The 21,432-nt window shown below is 38.3% G+C and overlaps 3 protein-coding genes across 3 annotated transcripts; 2 read left to right on the plus strand and 1 right to left on the minus strand.

Moving 5' to 3' along the window:
• Nucleotides 1-333: 333 nt before the first annotated feature.
• Nucleotides 334-4,242, plus strand: LOC145988969 (uncharacterized). The gene is made up of 3 exons (XM_083124272.1): nucleotides 334-435; nucleotides 2,596-2,632; nucleotides 3,987-4,242. Exons 1-3 carry the CDS (start codon nucleotides 334-336, stop codon nucleotides 4,229-4,231), a joined length of 384 nt encoding a protein of 127 aa, XP_082980398.1. The 3' UTR covers nucleotides 4,232-4,242.
• A 1,477-nt stretch (nucleotides 4,243-5,719) lies between these two features.
• Nucleotides 5,720-7,646, minus strand: LOC145988970 (ionotropic receptor 21a-like). The gene has a single exon (XM_083124273.1). The coding sequence runs from the start codon at nucleotides 7,644-7,646 to the stop codon at nucleotides 5,757-5,759; it is 1,890 nt and encodes a 629-aa protein (XP_082980399.1). The 3' UTR covers nucleotides 5,720-5,756.
• Nucleotides 7,647-17,658: 10,012 nt separating this feature from the next.
• On the plus strand, nucleotides 17,659-19,527 carry LOC145988971 (glutamate receptor ionotropic, delta-2-like). Its single transcript, XM_083124274.1, has one exon. It carries the CDS (start codon nucleotides 17,659-17,661, stop codon nucleotides 19,525-19,527), a length of 1,869 nt encoding a protein of 622 aa, XP_082980400.1.
• The last annotated feature ends 1,905 nt before the right edge of the window (nucleotides 19,528-21,432 follow it).

Below are 21,432 nucleotides of genomic sequence, written 5' to 3' on the forward strand. Positions count from 1 at the left end.
AGATTGTCGTAGGTGCTGGTCACTATGACATAGTTCATTTTCTCGCTAATCAACTTCAAGTACCTAGAATTCCTCTCTGATTTGTACTGTTCAACTTCCTCAACTAGGATCACAGCTTTATAAAATTCCTTCAGGAAAAGATCAACAATGTTCCTGGTTCTTCTCTCTCCTATGACAACCAGCGCATTGTCGATGCTCATCTCTTTGCTGATGATGTCGTGGAGGCATTCAACCATGTCGACAACGTGATGGTCGTTGGTGACGTGAACGGATAGTTCGGCGTCAAGACAGATGACAGTCGCGAGGATGCAGTAGCTCAGCTGCAGGCCTGTCATGGTATCTGAAGACGTTACACCACCTGGAATGTTAAATTTGACAGTGGACAAAACATCAATGGCATTATTGCAAGTGCGAAACGCCATTTCCCAAGTTCAAGTACTTACAAGTAATACTAACAAGTGAACACGATATATATTTTGACGGAAGAGGTTTTAAATTATTTTAAAAAAAATATTAACACATGCTGTTCTCCAATCTATCCTTGGGTGGGGAGAGGGTGACGTAAAGATAATCGAAAACGACCGATATTAGTGTGGAAACCATAGTTTTCGGGGTCGCTAAGATGAATAGTGACACTCCCAATGCCGTTCAATTCCAAGACACCTCTGGTACCCCTACGGGTGGGGTTGGGAAGGGGGTGGGGTTGGAAGAAGGTGGCATGTAAAAATAATCGAAAACGACCGATATTAGTGTGGAAACCATAGTTTTCGTGGTCGCTAACATGAATAGTGACACTCCCAATGCCGTTCAACTCCAAGTTCATTTTGCACTATAGTTAGAATTTATTATTTTCCTGTCTATTATAAGATTGGGATAAATAAATACGCGGGCAACGCCGGGCAATCACCTAGTTGTAAATACGAGAGAAATGCAATCTACACCAAAATCAGTGGTAATCTTACTTTATCTAAATCATCTAATCGTTCGTACAAAATCTGTCAGGCAGCTTACGTCCACTTTATGCTCAGATAGTCTAGTCGAGTTCCGAACCACTGTGCACCGGGGATCGAACCTATTGCTCCTCGATTACAAGGTCATCGCGTTAGCCACTACATCCATCGAGGAGATCCGGTTGCTCATAGAAAATGTTGATTCGGATAAAATAGAAATAAACAAATGAGCAAACGAAGCCTTTTTTCTCCCGGAAATTTATTTTTAAAGCACTTTTTTATAGCACTTACAGTAAGTGTATGAATATTTTTGAACCCAGAGACATATTTTCATCAAAGTTTTTCATGTGGTATGTAGCTATGTTAGGGGTAGGTTGTGTGTGTGTGTGTATGCGTGTGTGTGTGTCTGTGTGCATGTGTACCTGGGGTGCGTGATCTCAAATGGAATCTTTTACAATTGTCTCTCGGGCCTCCTTGATGGCGTAGCGGTATTGTAATCAAGGGAGCGGGGTTCGATTCCCTGTGAACTCACAGCCAGTAGGGCTTGAGTTGTATCGTCCCTACATGTTTGCCCTTCATCCATTTAATCTTATCACCAGTCATCAACATCTTCGCGATTAATCAAAAGTGGCGGAAAACCGAAGTAAATTAAACAAATCAACCAATCCTTAACACAGGACCACACACTGATCCCTTTTTGAGTCTTTTGGACAGTCCGTTAGATCCCTATGGGATATGCGGTTTCCGTCGGGTAATATATCCACCCAGTGAAACTTTTGCCGAAAGTCCTTGGAGTCATGTGCACTCGACGAACAATCCAAAAACGCGTCAGTCCTCGGAACTCTCATCCAAAAACGTAAAATAACTCTTAATTTTCGTTACTTTACAAAAATATCCGGTTTATACTTACTGTTACTAGAAAACGTAACCGCTACTTCCAGACACTTATATTATTAGCATTGTTTTATCACTAGAAATGTGAAGATTACTGCATTACAGAAACAAACGACGATCCATTATCCACAAGTAACGACCTCTTTGATGACTAGATCAAACTATGTTACAGCCTATATGCCTGGGCCGCGATAGCCAAGACATAAATAACATTATTGATATGCGAAGTTATGTTGGCACAATTTTTAATCAGTTAGATCTTGGTCCAAACAATTGTTACGTCACGATTCAGTAGCTACTTGCTTATAAATTCACCAAATCTACGACAATGAAGTGAAGATCATATATAATCAACACGACGTGTACAAGTTTTGTTGTGGAGTTGCCATGTTTACTATTGTACATGGGATTTAAATAATATATTAGGTGTTTCAATGATGGAGTAATGATTTTTTAATTTATTATCGTCAGAGAATGGCGTAGCGACCGCCACCTCAATATGGGGGTGGGAGAGGTGTAGGGGCCCCGCCATATTCTCTCTCTGTGTTCCTGAAATTTTATATAATCGCAGAAATTCAACAGATAGTGTCGCTTAAAAAAATCGATTTACGAAACAGAAATCCGGTTGCCAGTAACATTATATGATGAGGTCTGCGATATAATAAGCAGTGTCGTATTGTCTCAGCCAGAGGGACCCGGGAACTTGTCATATGTGGGTGTCCTCTGATGTTGCTCTTGGCCGCGGATCTAGCGACTCAAAAACAATGGTATCGATCGAAAAATTTCAGGTAGCAAATCAAGATTGTTTACATTCGTCCATAAATTACCGGTATACATTTTAGTTACAATAAAGCAAAAAGAATATAGCTGTAGTTTTTATTCTATAAAAAAGTATAAGCATTACTAACATAGCTAATCGCACAGCAAATTCTGACGTACTGCAATAGACATAGACATGTTACTCTGTGTATAATTATACCTTGTGGATAGTTTGATAATCTCTAAAGTTAATCATAACAAAACTAAGAATTAAACTAGGAATACTCTATTTTATTTTTTAGGCAAGGTGTGGAAATACCTTTTTCTAGGGTAAATTGCCTGAAATCCGTCCCCTGCCCTAAATTCGTCCCCCTCTTTAACTTCCATGGAAAGTGCTGTCATTTTGCGAAAGCAGCAGGAAAATCTTCAGAACCATTCGGTTGCCTACTGACAGTGACGTAGTTGCTTTTTCAGTTAATTCACGCTTTAATTTTTCAAATATAGTTTGTCTGAAAGCTTGCTACAGTGTGAAATCAACTTGAAATAGTTATATTGACGCCTCGCGGTAAGTTTTTCATAATTTAGTGATTGCTAATTATGGATTAGTACTTGAATATTGCGTTCCAGTTGTTACAGCCATGTAGCTGTAGTCGTTTGGTCAGGAGCAGTCGCTATTGTTGTTATAACTGGAGTCCTAAATCCGTTCCCTTTGATTGATTGATTGATTGAGTTGATGTTTTAAGTCCACTTTATGCACAGTAAGGCTAATCGGGACTGGACCTACAGTTTAAAGTGGGATCCGATCCACTGTGTGCCTCCACCGGGTATCGAACCCGAGAACCCTTGATTACAAGGCGACGACGCTACCACCGTCCCCTTTGAGATTCTCAAATCCGTCCCGGGAACGGATTTAGGACCCACATTATGTATCTATCTTGTGATATATTTTTTTTTCCTGACCACTTAGACTAGTTTCGATTGATGTATGATCACTTGTCGACCTTTTTATAATGTGTTTAACACTTCTATGCCTTTTTCTTGAAAATAAAATTAATGCTAATTAATAAAAAGTATATATTAATCTTAAAGTTCTATGAAGAATTTGGCGCCAGCGAGGTGGTCCGATGGGGCACGTGCCTTCCCCCTCACTCAACAGACAAGGTACAGTTTTTAGATTTAGCATTTATGTTTCCTCTGAAAACTCTATACGCAAAGGCTATAGAGCAATGGTTGACCTCTAACTCAACTCGAACCGAATTGTGAGGAAACTAGAAGTATCCAGTTTGTTCTGTGAAGCGAACCTTCGTGCTGCTACTCTTGAAACTGCCGTCAATGGATTTAGGAAAACTGGAATTCATCCGTTTTATCCCAATGTCTTTTAAGAGCATGACTTCATAGCCAGACAACTTGAAGAGCCAGAGGTGCCTGACAATGGAGGGAATGATGACAACCAGAATGCTCCAGCTTCACCTCAAGTGGTCAGTCCAAGAGTCATCCAGGAAGTTCCAGTAATCCAGCCTTCCACATCTTCTAGAGCAGGGATCTTATTCTTGGTAAAAGGAAGTCCACATAAGATGTCTTTAAAAGCCTCTATGGAGAAGAAACAAATGGCGACGTCTCATCATTGAAGATTGGAACATCATCGACAAAACCTCCCAAAAAGAAAACATAGAAATATGACTCAAATTCACGCGACTCTGAGGATGAAACACAAGTTCCACTGGTGTCCACCGATGACGAGGATAGTTCAAGCGACGAAGATGCGTCATGTCCTATTTGTTGAAATCGTTTTTCCCAAGACAAGCTAGGAGAGAAATGGGCAAAGTGTTCGAAATGCTTCCAGTGGTGCCACGAGATGTGTTCATCTTCAACAAAAGTCAAAAACTTTGTTTGCGATTTTGGTCTGGATGGGTAAAAAGATGTAACTTAAGTATAAAAATGTATAAACATGTTTTCATCTCAATAAATTTATTACAAGAGATTTTAACACTGTTTTAATCAATTTTCCCATAAAAATAAATGAGTAGATAATAAAAGGGGGGACGGAATTAGGACACCTTTTTTGAAACACCAGAATTTGCGTTCTTTTGAATATTTCCTTTTTTTGGTTAAGAAAGATTTATTTAGTAGAATTACACCAGCAGCACTAGTACGTAGGTATGGAGTTGAGTTGCTTCAATCAGTTGTAGTATTATTTTTAACTTAAACACATTTTCAGAATTGAAGATTTGGCTTGGGGGGACGGTATTTGGGCACTTTACCTTACTATGATTCCCATAACAAAATCCACATACTGACAGGTAACGTCATATTTATGTAGCGCCTGTCTATAACTTACGGACCCACCTGTGGATATCACATTATGGTTTTCAGCTGCATTTGCCATGTGAAATCAAGGCTATTGAAACTACAGAGGTTTGGCCAACTGGTTGTTGTGTTCTGAAAATCTGGATGTAAGGCGAGTTTATTCATGAAATCTGTACGGAAATTTATAAAGCAGCATTGCTCAATGGAGATATCAAAAATTACCACAATACAGAAAATCGCGTATAGAAATGCTCAGTTTCTGATGGCAGAAACGTTCTTTTTTAAAATTCACGGTGTAATATGGACATAAAAAATAAGTAGAAGATAATGTACGAGCTTTTGGCTATCGGAATTTATTTACTTCACCATTTTGCTGCATTTGTCTTGAACACAAATATATGTGGACTGTCGCCTTACAACACTGACTACTTTCACGGTATGTGAAGGACATAAAACGAATTGCTTTTAGAGGCTTCATTTCGCCCCCCTTTCCCAGAAAAAAATTTACCTGCTGGAAGTCTGTTTTCGATTGAAGAAACACACAAAAATATACAGAACATGTAAAGAAAACTGAAGTTAAAATAAGCCAAACGTAAGCGAATGGCTGCTCAGATGACAGCACAAATTGTATCCTACGCAACAGTCAACAGATGGACACTCGCCGTGACACATGCATAATGAAGTGTATGGGGCAGTAACTCGTTCTGCAAGAGTATTCATTACACCTATTTATTATATACATTTAGATTATGATAAATTTATATGATATTGAACAGGCGTGTGTACATGCAGCATTCGGAAGTTGAGCGAGTTAGGTTCATCAATGTCCAGGATTGAACCACAATTTCATTTCTTCTTGTTTGTCCTTTCACGTGCTTGAAACTCAAAAATCTCACAAATAAACAATACTGCAGCTACAATTAGTCCAAAAAGTAGCATCATGAATGAACCATTTAAATGATAAACTGATAGAATTACATTATCATTTTCTTCCGAACCTTTCAACCCTGATAAACTCCCCCTTGCTCCTAAACTGTAATCTACCTCCCATTGAGTGAGAAAACCTGATTCTCGCACGCGTGAAATCATTCTGTTAAAGGTTTTCAGGAGCGGAGAGTCTTGTGATAATATGAACGCTGTTTGTGATGACATAACTTCTTCCTCGGCGATGTGTAGCATTTTGCCGGTAACTTTCGACAGTGAGGAACTCATGTAGAACTCTAAGATCAGCTTGTCTGTTGCTACTGAGAAGTTCTTTTGAAATATTACCTCGTTGATTTCAGATCTGATGTCTTCCCTCACGTTCCATCTACTGTAAACCTCTGCGGCGAGTGGATCTCTAGAATCACTGTACAAGTCGCGCATTGGTTGCACTCCACCAAATGCCATGTTAGATTGAAGAAGATCTTTCACTGTGTTTACGTCAAGATGACGTTTGGGGTTCGTGAGGAAGCCAACTAATGATGCTTTGTATGCTGTGCCTATCACCAAAGAATAAAGAAGCCAGACCACGAAAACTAGTCTGAGTAGAAGTGTATGTGGTTCCTTTGTTGCTGACATTCCTAAAAGAGTTAAAAAGCAGAACAAACCAGGAAATCCTGTCGCGTTGAATAAGTGAACTTCCGCTCTGAGAAATAACTTCTTAACAACGTAAAGGAATATAATACCAGCGATGAGTACTGCGAGTACTATGATCCATGTTACGTAGTGGAACGGAAAGAATACATTCATCCACAGGGGATATAGATCAGGTTCTGGAACGGCCCACACGATTTCTTGAGACACAACACCTACCGTGGGTTCGAAAAACTTGTGCAAGGTTAAACTTCTTATGAATGCTGCGATCCCGATATCTATCCGTTTGTGGTACACGTGACCTAGAATGCGTGAGAAGTTATTATGCTTAGTTTTATTATCCCATCGTATGTTGTCCACAGGAATTATCACTTCCGGTACGAAGTTCAGCATTTCTCCAATAACGGCCATAACTCTACCCTCGATACCACTGAGAGCATACGTACCATCGGGATTGGTTTTCAAGATTACATGAGGTGGAATATTGAACGTGCCAATTTTCAAACGACAGCCTTGCATGTTTTGTAATTTGTTAGGAAACAGAGTAGGACGGTTGGCATATCTTCCCCATATACCTAGTGAAGTCCCATTCTCCACAACCCCACACTTCATTGGAAAGTTAAAGTAGTATGTGTACATAAAGAGCAGCATTCTACTCCTCAGCATGAACGGTAGAATCAAAACTATGTCGACGACATTGTTATTGTAGAAGAGGGTAAACACTTCTTTCAAAGGGTTTGTACTTCGGTACACGTCAGTTACAAGAACCGCAAAGTGGCCTTTGGGGTTCCAAATGGAAGCAGCCGTCAGTTCCACTATGTTCTGAAGATTGTCGTAGGTGCTGGTCACTATGACATAGTTCAGTTTCTCGCTAATCAACTTCAAGTACCTAGAATTCCTGTCTGATTTGTACTGTTCAACTTCCTCAACTAGGATCACAGCTTTATCGAATTCCTTCAGGATAAGATCAACAATGTTCCTGGTTCTTCTCTCTCCTATGACAACCAGCGCATTGTCGATGCTCATCTCTTTGTTGATGATGTCGTGGAGGCATTCAACCATGTCGACAACGTGATGGTCGTTGGTGACGTGAACGGATAGTTCGGCGTCAAGACAGATGACAGTCGCGAGGATGCAATAGCTCAGCTGCAGGCCTGTCATGGTATCTCAAGACGTTACACCACCTGGAATGTTAAATTTGACAGTGGACAAAACATCAATGGCATTATTGCAAGTGCGAAACGCCATTTCCCAAGTTCAAGTACTTACAAGTAATACTAACAAGTGAATGATGTTAAAGAGGGAATTAAAATCACACTTCACTATGGTGCATCATGTGCATGATTATATAAAAAAGATTCTAAAGGTTAACATATATTAAAAAAGTAACTTTGCGGGGACTTCTGTAAGGATGCGAATAGGTGAGTGGAGAAGGTTGAGCAATACTGATCCACATAATCTATATTCATCTCCTAAGATTATTAGAATTATTAAATCAAGAAGACTTAGATGGTCGGCCATGTGATATGCACGGAAGACGATAGAAAAATTTACAGGCTCTTTGTTGGGAAATTTGACGGTAAGGGACCTTTAAGTCGATGTTGTAAGGACGATATCGAGATAAACGCTGAAGGATACTGTCAACGGTGATAAATGTTGGTTGGGTGGTTGATTTGGTGTTTTAAGTTCAATTTATACACAGTAAGGCTAATCGGGACTGGACCTACAGTTTACCACTATGTGCCTCCATCGGGTATCGAACCCAGTACCCCTTGATTACAAGGCGACGACGCTACCACGGCGCCATCGGTGAGGCCCTGGTGGTAAAGGTTGGACAGATCTAGACTAGGATACGGATATACGTATGCATTGTTGTTGCGATGTTAATCTTTCGGCTCCAGGAATGCCAGCGAGTTAAGAAATAAAACATGTAATGAGTCGACACTACACATTTTGCATTGTCCGTCGTTGTGGTAGAAAGACAAAGGTATACTGTACGTCCCAGTATACATACAGTTTACCATAGTGAAATTGCACCAGGAAGAAATTGTACTAAGCAGCCCTGCCAAACTACCCATTACATTTCATTCCATTCCATTTCATGTCCTTACTGGTTTTATCGTACGTTGAAGTGTTGTGTTTACATTGACGAAAGAAGCGAAGATGTGGAATTCTTTAAAATATATCTTTACTTTGCGAGGGGTGGAGGGATTATCCAAAATTACTTGGAACTTCCAAGTTGGAAGCATTTTGATTCTAGGGAGGTGGCTGATAGTCCTACATATCCATGTGCACTAGATACAAAAGTGAAGTATTTGTCAAAAGCACAATGTAAACATCAACACCTTCTTGGCCTCTTTCTTACATAAAAAAAAACTTTGGAGCCCTAGTCTTGAAAAATAATAATTTGAGACTTGAAATCCTAATATTATTTTTTATTCGAGTCATAGAGCTTTGTTTCTCTGGTATTATTAATAAAGCTGCTCTGGTTTACTTTCATTCTTTTAATAATCTATTTTCTTTATTGGGATTACCATTAAAATTTCGGCAACCGGTATTACCATTAATGTTTCGACTGATAAACCCCACCAGCTATTGGCTCCCGACTAATTCCACGTCAAATCACGCAGGTCATGCAACCCACCGATTCAGATTTTAATGAAACTTGGTGTATTTGTTAATACTTACAAGGTATGAACACATGCACGTTTTTCTTCTCTAGACCTCACAGTTACTGAGAAACAGGAGGATAAACTTTCAGAATTTTGCACGCATCGCTCATTGCCGAGGACATGGAAATGGCCCGCAGTGCTTAACAGAAAAAGTTATTTCTCAGAGTCAGATTGACATATCAATTTTTTTTTTCCAAAGTTCATAGATATATGTGTATTCCATTTAAAAAGTTGTCACCAAGATTCCTTTGCACTGAGAGTCAGAACAAAAATATTGTATTGTAAATAATGTTGATATTTTGCGTCAACGTCTGACGTCACTAAAATTGCATTATCACTACAAGGCACTGCAGTTATCAAGCCATTTTTCTTTCAAATTGAAGCTTAAAATATGTTCTAAAAGACTATAAAATAAAATTAGTGGCTTTCTCACTGCTTCTATTAATAAATATTCATTAAAACAAATTTTTATGTACATTCATTTAGGTTATTCCATGCCAAATCATCACAAAAAAATTACCTTTTCAACCCGACCATTTCAGATTTTCATGAAATTTGGTAGGATGGTAGAAGACATGAAGTAACTTACATATGTAATATTTTAGCCCTCAGTGATACACAGTATTCATACAACAGGGTTGTATATATATATATATATATATATATATATATATATATATATATTTATGAAAACTATACTCCCTTAGCTTCAAAACAAGCTGAAGATGAAAGTTATACCATAATTGGAAGCAAAGTTATGAATTGTTTTATTTAACCTTGTAAGCACTTAAATGTTACATTTGTTATAAGGTTGGCAACCCTGCTGTATGAATACTGTGTATCACTGAGGGCTAAAATTTTACATATGTAAGTTACTTCATGTCTTCTACCATCCTACCAAATTTCATGAAAATCTGAAATGGTCGGGTTGAAAGGGTATTTTTTTTTGTGATAATTTGGCATGAAATAACCTATAGGAATGTACATAAAATTTGTTTTAAGCCTGAATCACACGGAACTGGATATCCTGTAGGAACGCTCTAGTTGACGCTGGACTGGCTACCCATTTGCTAGTTTTCGCCTCACACGGTACTTGTTATACCGTACTTGTCGATAGTCTTTCGTTCCCATAATGGCGGCCGCGCGAGATGTAAACAACGTATCACTTCACACTTTTAAAATACGATAACTATTAAACCGAGAGGAATATCACTTCGTATTAAATGGTTTTAGGTAGAGAAGAATGGCGCTGATAAAATACATACCTTACAACGTTTACTATACACGTATGGAAGAATATTTTAGCTTTTTCAATTGTAAACATACCTTTCGTGCTGTATGCACTCGGAAACCACAGACAAAAAAGGCTACTTTGCAAACTCACAGATTATCTTCACATGGCCAAACTTTGCTCTGATTGGCTGTTCCACAGAATCTAGTCGAAGAAGTTAGTAGCAATTAGAACATGTCCTATTCTTCAAAACCAGTCAAGCAGTCAGCCAGGCGGCCATGATTTCTACCTAGAAAGTCAGTTCATCGCCAACTAGGACATTCCAACTAGAAATCCAGTTCCGTGTGATAGGGGCTTTAATGAAGATTTATTAATAGAAGCAGTGAGAAAGCCACTAATTTTATTTTATAGCCTTTTAGAACAAATTTTAAGCTTCAATTTGAAAATTAAAATTGGCTTGATAACTGCAGTGCCTTTTTGTGATAATGCAATTTTAGTGACGTCAGACGTTGATGCAAAATATCAACATTATTTACAATACAATATTTTTGTTCTGACTCTCAGTGCAAAGGAATCTTGGTGACAACTTTTTAAATGGAATACACATACATCTATGAACTTTGGGAAAAAATTCAAAATGATATGTCAATTTGACTCTGAGAAATAACTTTTTCTGTTAAGCACTGCGGGCCACAGCGGCGGCGCCAGGATTAATCATCTAGGGGTGCTGAGGGGGTGCGGAATGAAATTTAGGGGGGTGCTTTGTTGAAAATAAAGAAAACATTGAATATAAATGCATGTTTTAGTCCCTAAATCAAATATTAATAAACGTTTGGTTGGCATCTATGATAATATGTTAATGAAACTGATCTACTAGCGACTTGCTTCATTTTTGCCTGATTTTAGCAAAACAACGACGTTTGAAAATTTGAAAAGAACAGCATGTTCAGAGGACGCCAATGACATATGTGGACGACTGGAGGGTTCTTTTCCATGGAGAGACAAGCAAGGCGAGGCATTTTTCCACGGAGAGGGGTCGAGGTATATTTTCCCCCCTAAGGTGTTGCTCACTCTCTCTAATAAAAAATCTTTCTGTTTGAAGTTCCTGCAACGCTCTTATAATAATTAACATAATCACATTAGTGAAATGGACAATTTTAGATTGACATCCATTGTCCTAAGTCCACTTTATGCACATACAGGCTAATCGGGACTGGACCTACACTTTAAAGTGGAATCCAAACCACTATGTGCTTCAACCCGGGATTCCTCGATTACAAGGCACAACCAATTGAGGTACAAAATTCAGTCATTAATCAAATACCAAATACTTTGTATAGGTGACAAGAACTTCTGAGTGTTCAGTTTGTGTGCGTTGAGTAAAAGAAAGAAACGCTACTATGGAACCTAAAGTTCTGCAATTTGAAAAAGAAAAGAAAAAATAATAAATATAAAATCATGTAGTCACTTTCATGTAGTTATCAATTCACTTTTTTTTGGACTGCTTCACTTTTTTGAAAATGTTCCATTGCTTTGTTACCTCTCTTCTCATATGCGTGCAAAGGAAAACACAAACACTGACACTATATTTTGGATAAGGGGTGCTGAAGGGGGTGCGGAAGAAAATTAAGGGGTGCTCAAGCACCCCTTCGCGTCCCCCTGGCGGGCCATCTCCATGTCCTCGGCAATGACCGATGCGTGCAAAATTCTGAAACTTTATCCTCCTGTTTCTTAGTAACTATGAGGTCTAGATAAGAAAAAAATTGCATGTGTTCATACCTTGTTAGTATTAACAAATACACCAAGTTTCATTAAAATCTGAATCGGAGGGTTGCATTTTTAAATTTTTCTCGGTGATTTCATGTGGAATCAGTCGCCCCTGAATTGTTGAACCGATAGAGTACGAATTTGGAATAACAAATAACAGCAACAAACAGTAAAGAAAATAGTAACTTTAAATTCTTCCTTCATTATCTTATAGAGTATCTTCTCAGAAAACACAAGAAGGATATCAAAATAAATACTTGAAGAATAAAATGAATTAGCAATATTTTAAAATTTATCTATCATTATATATTACCGCAAATATTTACTGTATTATGATTCAGTTTATTGTCTTCAATGTAAACCTAATTACAAGTTTCCGTTAATTTTGCAAATAAATACAGTTTAGTCAATTCTTACCCCAAAATGGCGGACGGCAAAATTAGGTAAGACGAAATACATTCAGTACATTTCCATTTCAATTCCCACTATTTCCATCACAAATTTTCCTGTAAACAGCTAATGTCTGCCATATACAAATCGCACTCCTCCATTCTAGCAAAAATAATATCAAAGTATTTTTCGAACCTCCCTCTCTCGTGGATATACGTTTCGTTGTTGATAGCTATCACATTAGCTTCCATTAAGACTTGCTGTCCGAAATCAATTCAAGGTTACTTCTATCGCTAGCGACAGATTCGATGATTCGTCTTTGTTTCGCAGCCTTTCTGTTGAAATGATGAATCATGCTGTACAAAAGACAAGTTGCCTCGCAAGGAAGCGATAAGTTAGCACTACAATGGTGATTGGTCAGGATTGAATCATCCATAAGCTCCACAAAAAGAAAAGATATTACCGTTTATTTTGTCTGACAGTCACAACGGATTGCTGTACAGTAAAATGTCGGTGTGATGTTTCTTGCGATATTATGCTCGTGGCTGTTTTGCACATTCAAGAAAGAACAAGAGTGTTATCAGGTTATTAGCGTTTCCATTATAGGCAGAAAATGCTCTTATCGCTACGAATTTACGTGCAATTCAATGCAATAGTGGATGAATCTGTTTCCGCCCGAATAAAATTGAATGCCAGGGTATGACTGTCCATTGTTAAGGATTAGGAACCACGTGATTTGCTTAAGCAGCTGTAAGTGGGAAGTTGCTTCTCTCATTGGATGCCGCCGGCCGCTAGCAGAAATAGAAAGGCAAGATTTCACATTCAATTTGACTCGACAAAAGACGATCGATTTCAACCTGTCCGCCACGTTTCACCTTCTATACTCGTTGATACAGTGAGATGCATAAGTTTTACTTAGCAAGTTGTCCATCATCATGTTTTTCTCTTTGTTTTATGCAATGAGATTTTCAGGAATTGATCCAAAATGTCACGCAAGCTCATGAAAAAAATATACATAAACAATTTCAAGAAAAAAATTTAATAAAAATTGTCATGGACAATTTGCCGAGCACTACTTGTGCATCCTACTGTATAATTCCCTCTGACTATTTCTCGTATAGCAAACGGCAAATATAATAGAAGGCAAATTTTCAATCAAATGTTGGACGAAGCAGCCAGCCTCAGCATCGAAATCCTACAATTCACAACATAGGACGAAGGGATCCAAGAGGACATATACACAATATGCCGCGTCTTGATCAATAATATTATACAACTAAATGTAACATACATAAAGTCAATCAGCATCGATTTCGGTCAGTGGCTGATAATGAACAATCAATGTATCATGTTAAAATTAGAACTTAATTATTAAAATCAATTAATTATCGCCATCTAAATGGGTCTACACATGTATATCTGACTCTGTCATGCAATGCGTGTATTAGAGATTATCTTGTCAACCTGTTGCTTAATAACCTAACCATGTGTCATAGGGGAAAATTGCCTAGTAACATGACAGTTGTCTGAAAAGGAGGGACTCGTCAAGAATTTCTTCGCAGCAAGCATAAGGCCAACATTCATAACTCTTTGATGCTGAAACTTCAACAAAAATTAAACCGCCATGATAGTCTTGATCTCATTATAGAAAACAGACTGAATTAAAATAGTCAACAATTTGCCTAGTTCGTGATAATGACATGACGTCATTGTGACACGTAAATATCAATCAACTATGAGATAGAGACTTTTCACGTTGGAGGGCATTTCCAAGTAATTTCACCTGAAAATTTTGTTCCTTGTATTTCTTGTTCAGAAAATTTAGGGAAAATTCACACCGAAGAGACACGCGACAGGCGACACGCGGCAAGCGACACTTGTTTCTTGCTCAGTTTGTATGATGATACCGCTATAATTGCATTAATCAGTTTATTAGTCACCCGAAAAAAACGTAACAAGAAACATTATTACATATAAATCGCGTTGTAAAATGTGTGCAAGTTATTGAAACTCGGGAGAGGCATGTTGCGCATGAGAAACGGAGAAATAATATGCACGCACCTCAAATTGTATACGCTAGTTTTTCCAGCTGGATAAAGAGAAGACCTAAACACTATAGAAATTATTCTCAACCTTCTTGAAACCATGAGTCCATAACCCGGTATTTTTTTTTAAGTCAATGCCCTTAGCTAACGAATTTTCCTCGTAAATACCTTTCCAGTATTTAAGATTTTATGCATGAATTAACATGTACCCATGAAATTAAATATTGAAAAATAGCATAATCATAAAGAGTAATAATTGTTTGATTACGTGTAGGACAAATATAAAAATATGGATGACGAAGTGGTAACGTCGTCTCCTTGTAATTAAGTGATCCCGGGTTCGATACCCGGCAGATCCTGTTCTGATTGTGCATAAAATGGACTTAAAAAACGAAAACTCGCAATTCAAATATGATATTGGGATTGTGTTATTTGTCAACCACTTTCGGCAGAACCTTTCACATAGTTGACACGAGGACCCGGCGGGTTGAGAAACAATGCACTAGAGTACTTTACCATGTTGAGTAATATATTTTGGACTAAAGTACCTTTATGAGATGGCTTTTTTAAATAAAAGCAATCAAGTCCTAAATGCCCAAAACACGGCCGCTTTACACGATGTTGAAAGAAAATTACAGCAGATAACTGCATCAAAAAACTTGATAAAGCGAAAATAACGTTGTGTATAAATTTTAAAACATTGTACATATCGATACTTCATTATATCAACAAATTAGAGGATCAAACATAATGCCGGTTGGGCTCTCTTCTAGAGTCTAAATACAGCTCGTTGGAATGAAGCATTCACTGCGCATACGCGAACAACAAACTGAGGCGACAGGATGCACGGTATTGAGAAAACGGCACAATCCGAGCGACACGCAAGCGACATGAGACACGTGCAACTAGTCGTGTCGCTTCGGTTCGAAAGGTTCAATTGATTACTGAGTATTCGCTTGCAAGCGATACGTGTCTCTTGCAGCGTGTCGCATGTCGCATGTCTCTTCGGTGTGAATTCTCCCTTCACACCGAAGAGACACGCGACACGAGAGTTTCACACGGAAGAGACAAGTTGCACGCGACACGCGGCAAGCGACACTGGTTTCTTTGCTCAGTTTGCATGATGGTACCGATATAATTGCATTAATCAGTTTATTAGACACCCGAAAAAAAGGTAACAAGAGACATTGTTACATGTAAATTGCGTTGTTAAATTTGTGCAAGTTAATGAAACTTGGGAGAGGCATGTTGTGCATGAGAAAACTGAGAAATAATATGCATTGACCTCAAACTGTATGCGCTAGACTTTTCAGTCTGAATAAAACGAATACCTAAACACTAGAGAAATGGTTCTCAACCTTCGTGAAACCATGTCACGGTATTTTTTTTAAGTCAATACCCTTAGCCGAAGAATTTTCCTCGTAAATATTTACAATATTTAAGATTTTATGCATGAATTAACATGTACCTATGAAATTAAATATTGATAAATAAATTCTAACATAATCATAAAGAGTAATAATAGTTTGATTACGTGTGTAGGATTGTTGACAAATATAAAAATATGGAAGACAAAGTGGTAACGTCGTCTCCTTGTAATTAAGTGATCCCGGGTTCGATAACCGGTGGAGGCACCGGGAAGATCCAGTTCTGATTAGTCTATTTGTGCATAAAATGGACTTAAAAGACGAAAACTCACAACTCAAATATGATATTGGGATTATGATAGTTGCCAACCACTTTCAGCAGAACATTTCGCTTCTCTGCTCAGTATAGTTGATACGAGGGCACGGTATCGGGTCGCGGCCCGGCGGTTGAGAAACAATGCACTAGAGTACTTTACCATGTTGACTAATATATTTTGGACTCAAGTGCCTCCATATGCTGGCTTTTTAAAATAAAATCAGCCAGGTAAATGGCCAAAACACTACCTCTTTACAAGATGTTGAAGGCAAATTACAGTCGATAACTGCATCAAAAAACTTGATAAAGCGAAAAGAATGTTGTGTTTAAATCTTAAAACATTGTTAATACATTGTGCATATCGATACTTTATTATATCAGCAAATTAGAGGTTCAAATATGATCCCGGGTAGGCTATCTTCCAGAGTCTAAATATAGCTCATTGCAATGAAGCATTCACTGCGCACACGCGAACAACAAAACTGAAGCGACACGCTGCACGGTATTGAGAAAACGGCACAGTCCGAGAGACACGTAAGCGACATGCGGCACGTGCATCCAAGCGACACGTGTCTCGTGTCTCATGTCGCGAGTCTCTTCGGTGTGAATTCTCCCTTAAAGGAAAAACAGTTTTGTACGTTACAATGATTATCACTTTCTTTCCTCTTGGAACTTTATCAACTTACAAATTTTCATCGTGCATTTTTATTCATATATATAGACGTCCTCATGCAATTCTATCGACACGATTCATATGTTCTCGTAGCTGATTGATTTTTCTCGGAGTGGACAATTTACTCGATGAATGTGTGTTAAATAACAATTAAATTTTACTGGAAAGGATTATATATCATCACCCAGTGATAAATATCTATGAATAAAAGAACTACTAAGTTGCTGATCAACGTCATACTGATTGAATGCCCTGATTTTGCAGAATCGTGTCTTAAGCACTCTAATACCTTTTAATGAAGGTATGTTCAAATTTTTTTATTCATTCAGAATCCCATATGCCATTATACCTCTGGATTGATCACTATCAATGAGAAAATGGGTGTGTATTGATTTTTGAAGGACCATTATTGTTGACCATTCAAAGGATTGACAAATGATTTCCACATTTGTTCAATACAAGCTTGGAAGTAAAGGTAAACACATTGGTTGATTGTCACTTGATGTGATGGCAAGTAGTTGAAGAACCAAACAGAAGCGAGGTTGCGGTAGGAAAGTGGAAGAAACTACATTTCAAGGCAACTAAACGTCTCAGAGGCCCATGCGATAAAAGAATACTACACAATATTCAATTTCACAGTCGCCAACCTCCACTAAAATAGTTAAAGTTTACTTCAGCAAGCATTTCACGACCAACTACATTATTTGCAAGTATGGCAACACTTAGTGTTACTCACGTCAAGATAACGGTAATTGTGATCATTCAGATATTTTTATTGCATAAAGTACATTCAATGGAAATCCAAGTGCAAGAGTGGGAAAATGAAGGAATTACAGAAGCAGTTGCTAACATTGTTCACAGACACAGTACTAGTGGAAATTGTATGGTTGTAACTGACAAGGTCGTGAACAACATTGCCAATGACTTTATGAACCAACTCATAGAGTCGACAGTAATTTTTGTTGACAGTGATGTTGAATCTGAACAATATCAGGCATTACAGATTTTTACAGATGTGTTTATTGTTGTCGTAACCAGTGCACAGAACTACAATAATATAATCAACACAATATCACAGTTTCGTTTTTGGAATCCCAGAGCTAAGTTTGTGATCGTAGTTTCTAGGTTTAACGAGGACCGTGAACTAAGAGACATTTTTAAAGAATGTATGGCTAGGAATATTGTTAATGTCGTGGTTCTCGTGCCAAAAACGAAGAAACTAGTCCTGCTGAATGTAATAAACTATAGAAATGAAGTCGATGTTTATACATATTTTCAGTATCATCAGAATAACTGTTTGGAAGTTGAACATGTCTGGATTGAAAGTTCAAACGAGAAAGATTACTTTCCAGATAAAGTTCGTGATTTCTTTGGGTGTCCTGTTACAGTGTCAACATTCTCGCTACCTCCGCACGTCATTTTGGATGAGAGGTCGGCAACTATACAAGGAATCGAAGGTGAAGCGTTGAAAGTTGCAGCAAGTACTTTGAATTTCAGCCTCATCGTAAGAGTATCGCCTGACAACGAGATGTGGGGTAGGAAACTTAACAATGGCACCTACGTGGGAATCATGGGGGACATTTTGTACGGCAGGGCGGACATAGGTTGTGCGGCAATAGTGCCTGAAGTGGAGAGGAATGTGATAATGGAGATATCTACGGGTATATTAAGGCAGGATCTGACATGGGCCGTTCCTCCAGCCCTTAGGAAGCCGGCATGGATAAGTGTCCTCTTGCCTTTCGAACTTACCCTGTGGATTGCAGTGATTGGTGCAATAGTTTTCGCGTCCCTCTCTCTGAGCGGAATGAAGAAGATGACAGTAGGAAAGACAGAATCGTTGTTACAACTCAGTGGGTTTCCTTGGCTCTATGTCCTTCCGACATTTCTTGGGATATCAACTGATCGTACCCCCGATACATTTCCCTTCAGAGTTTCCCATGCTGTTTGTTTGTTCGCGGGGCTGGTTGTATGCTGTGCCTACAACAGTTCCCTTGTAAGTTTCCTCACGGTTCCCAGCTACTACCCAGAAATCAACACTCTGGAGGGCCTGTTGAACTCTGGAATCGCTTTCGGAGGCTATCCACCTGTGCGTGACTTCTGCATGTACTCTGATAATAACGTGATACAGGGTCTGTACGATAATTGGGAGGACAGTTATGACATGGAGAAGAGTTTCTACAGAGTTACTAAGGAGAGAAGTTTCGCAGTGGTACTCGACAGAAAAGCACTCCAGTACACTGCTAAAACCAGATACACTGACAAAGATGGACGTACACTCTTCCACATCACGGACGAATACATTCTAGCTTACCCATCAGTGATGATAGTTCCAAAAGGCTCTCCTCTGCTTCATAACCTGAACATTATCATCCAGAGCCTAATCGAATCCGGCCTTCTACCAAAATGGGATAAGGATATTACGTCACAAATTGTACCCGAGCCGCTTGCCGACCTGACTGTGGTGATATCGGTCGATCATTTGGCAGGACCGTACTCGATTTTGATCATGGGATACGTAATAAGTTCCGTCATATTTATAATTGAACTACTGTGGTTAAGAATGCTTAATCGCAACATCTAGAGCATGATTGCCTAGACTTTCTCCTCTTCACTCTGATATGGATTGCGTTATCGAACCAAAAACTAATCTCTAACAATACACCATGATATCAGAGCATATTATACGTATTATACGAGGTGCAACAGAAAAGTAAATGCTATGAGTTTTTTTTTAAAACTACGATTTATTTTAATATGGATGGATATTTAAATAACTAGTCTGTCAGTATCGATCGGTACATCAGATTATTTTTAAAATTAACCTGTAGCTACTTATACGAAAACCTGTAATTTAGCCAAAAATTCTGCCATTTTGTTATTATGTAAATATAAATGTATAATTCAGTAACATTAGTTTTGTAAACTAAATATTTAAATATGCAGTACCATTTTCTGATGCAATACTTATTAGTGTTATATCCTATAGGCTACACAAAAAAGGCTCTTCGTGGAACATTTGCAATTTTATAGAATCGGCTCTCGGTATTAGCAAAAAAAATATATATTGATCAATCCCTAATTATTATCATGATGGCAATTCCTTTCACTGAAATTTTTGCAGAGTTGTGTGTGTGTGTGGGGGGGTTTATGGTTTGTTCTTAGTATTCTTATCCGGAAATTACATTGCATGTCGTTGGCCTTTGAATTTACTTTGAAACTACCGAACTCTTCACATGTTAACACCGTTATTTGAAAATGTTTTTAATGCTGAGACAGTGCTTAACGAAATAGTTTTTCAAACTTCATTACGATTTTTTTTATTGTTGTAAATGTAGTAGTTTGCTTTTACATTGGGTTTCACAGCGACAGTTCAAGATATCCATGTTCTGTCAATTTGTGAAGTATCGGGTGCAAGGCAAAGTTTTCATAAATCTGACTTCACCACTGAATTCCTGGTAAAATTCTAGCCCAAAACCATACCCCCCTTCCCATTTAAAGAAATGAAGTTGGATCCAAGATGGCGGTCACAAAGATGGCAGACGTTGTCATGACATGCACCAAAAAGTTTCCCCTAGGCTTAACATATTACTGCCATAACCAATTGCTGCAATCTACACTCCCTTTCATTTTATAAGGGTGGTCTGAGGACTTTTGACTCACCCTGTATTATCATAGGATGGAGTCCTGAGGGAGGGGGAGCAATGCGCCCCTCATGGGTGTAAGGAATGACGATTCCAATATGAATAAATATAAATAGTCCTCGTAAAACAATGGCATAACGGTACTTACTTTTCGAACACGCCTCGTATTTCTTGATTAAGGTATCATTGTGGTTGAATGTATCATTGCTTAATCCCCAAATTCAACTTTCAGTTACAAATGGCGACCAGACTGAGCATAGAAATGCACGTCATTAAACTTTACTTATGCTAAAGAAACATTTGCAAGGTAGCGTGCTGCAGTCTTCTTCGCAATTTATCGAAGGTAGTAATCTCTCTTTCTAAAACACGATCCTGCGTGAACTTAGCACCATCTCAACGACATGCCAACGCCTGTTCTTCGCCATAATATAATGGGCCGGTATTGCAATTATACACGGCTCTTGATTATTTTAAATGCATCTTGTGGCTTTCACTAAAAATGAAAGTCAAACATGAATAAGCTTTCTATTTAATGCTTCCTCTTAGGTTCGCATTCAGTGGCTAATTTCTTGGAACTACAGTAAAGGTGTGACACAATGTTGAGTTCAAAATCATGCAATGCTAAGTATACGATCCATTTTTATTATTAGGGCCCATTAGAGATAGTGCTGAGATGAGGCGAGGCATGGAAGAGCATATTGTATGAAACAAAGTAAATTAACATCGTAGGTAACAATTAGCGAGCTACTACGTATTAATTAATTAATTCTCGGCGTTAAAGCAGAAGCTATTTTTCTCCATAGCGATGAAATAGAATAACAGTTAATGCAAATGGCATTTCTAAG

Source organism: Lepisma saccharinum, chromosome 6 (assembly GCF_977018435.1).
Source record: "Lepisma saccharinum chromosome 6, izLepSacc3.1, whole genome shotgun sequence".
NCBI lineage: Eukaryota > Metazoa > Arthropoda > Insecta > Zygentoma > Lepismatidae > Lepisma > Lepisma saccharinum.

Bases quoted from the DNA above. Each gene is read 5' to 3' on its own strand.
- LOC145988969 (XM_083124272.1), top strand. From the start codon at position 334: ATGGTATCTGAAGACGTTACACCACCTGGAATGTTAAATTTGACAGTG. The intron at 436-2,595 runs GTACTTACAAGT...CCGCGGATCTAG, and splicing joins ACGCCATTTCCCAAGTTCAA to CGACTCAAAAACAATGGTAT. The intron at 2,633-3,986 runs GTAGCAAATCAA...ATGTCTTTTAAG, and splicing joins TATCGATCGAAAAATTTCAG to AGCATGACTTCATAGCCAGA.
- LOC145988970 (XM_083124273.1), bottom strand. From the start codon at position 7,646: ATGACAGGCCTGCAGCTGAGCTATTGCATCCTCGCGACTGTCATCTGT.
- LOC145988971 (XM_083124274.1), top strand. From the start codon at position 17,659: ATGGCAACACTTAGTGTTACTCACGTCAAGATAACGGTAATTGTGATC.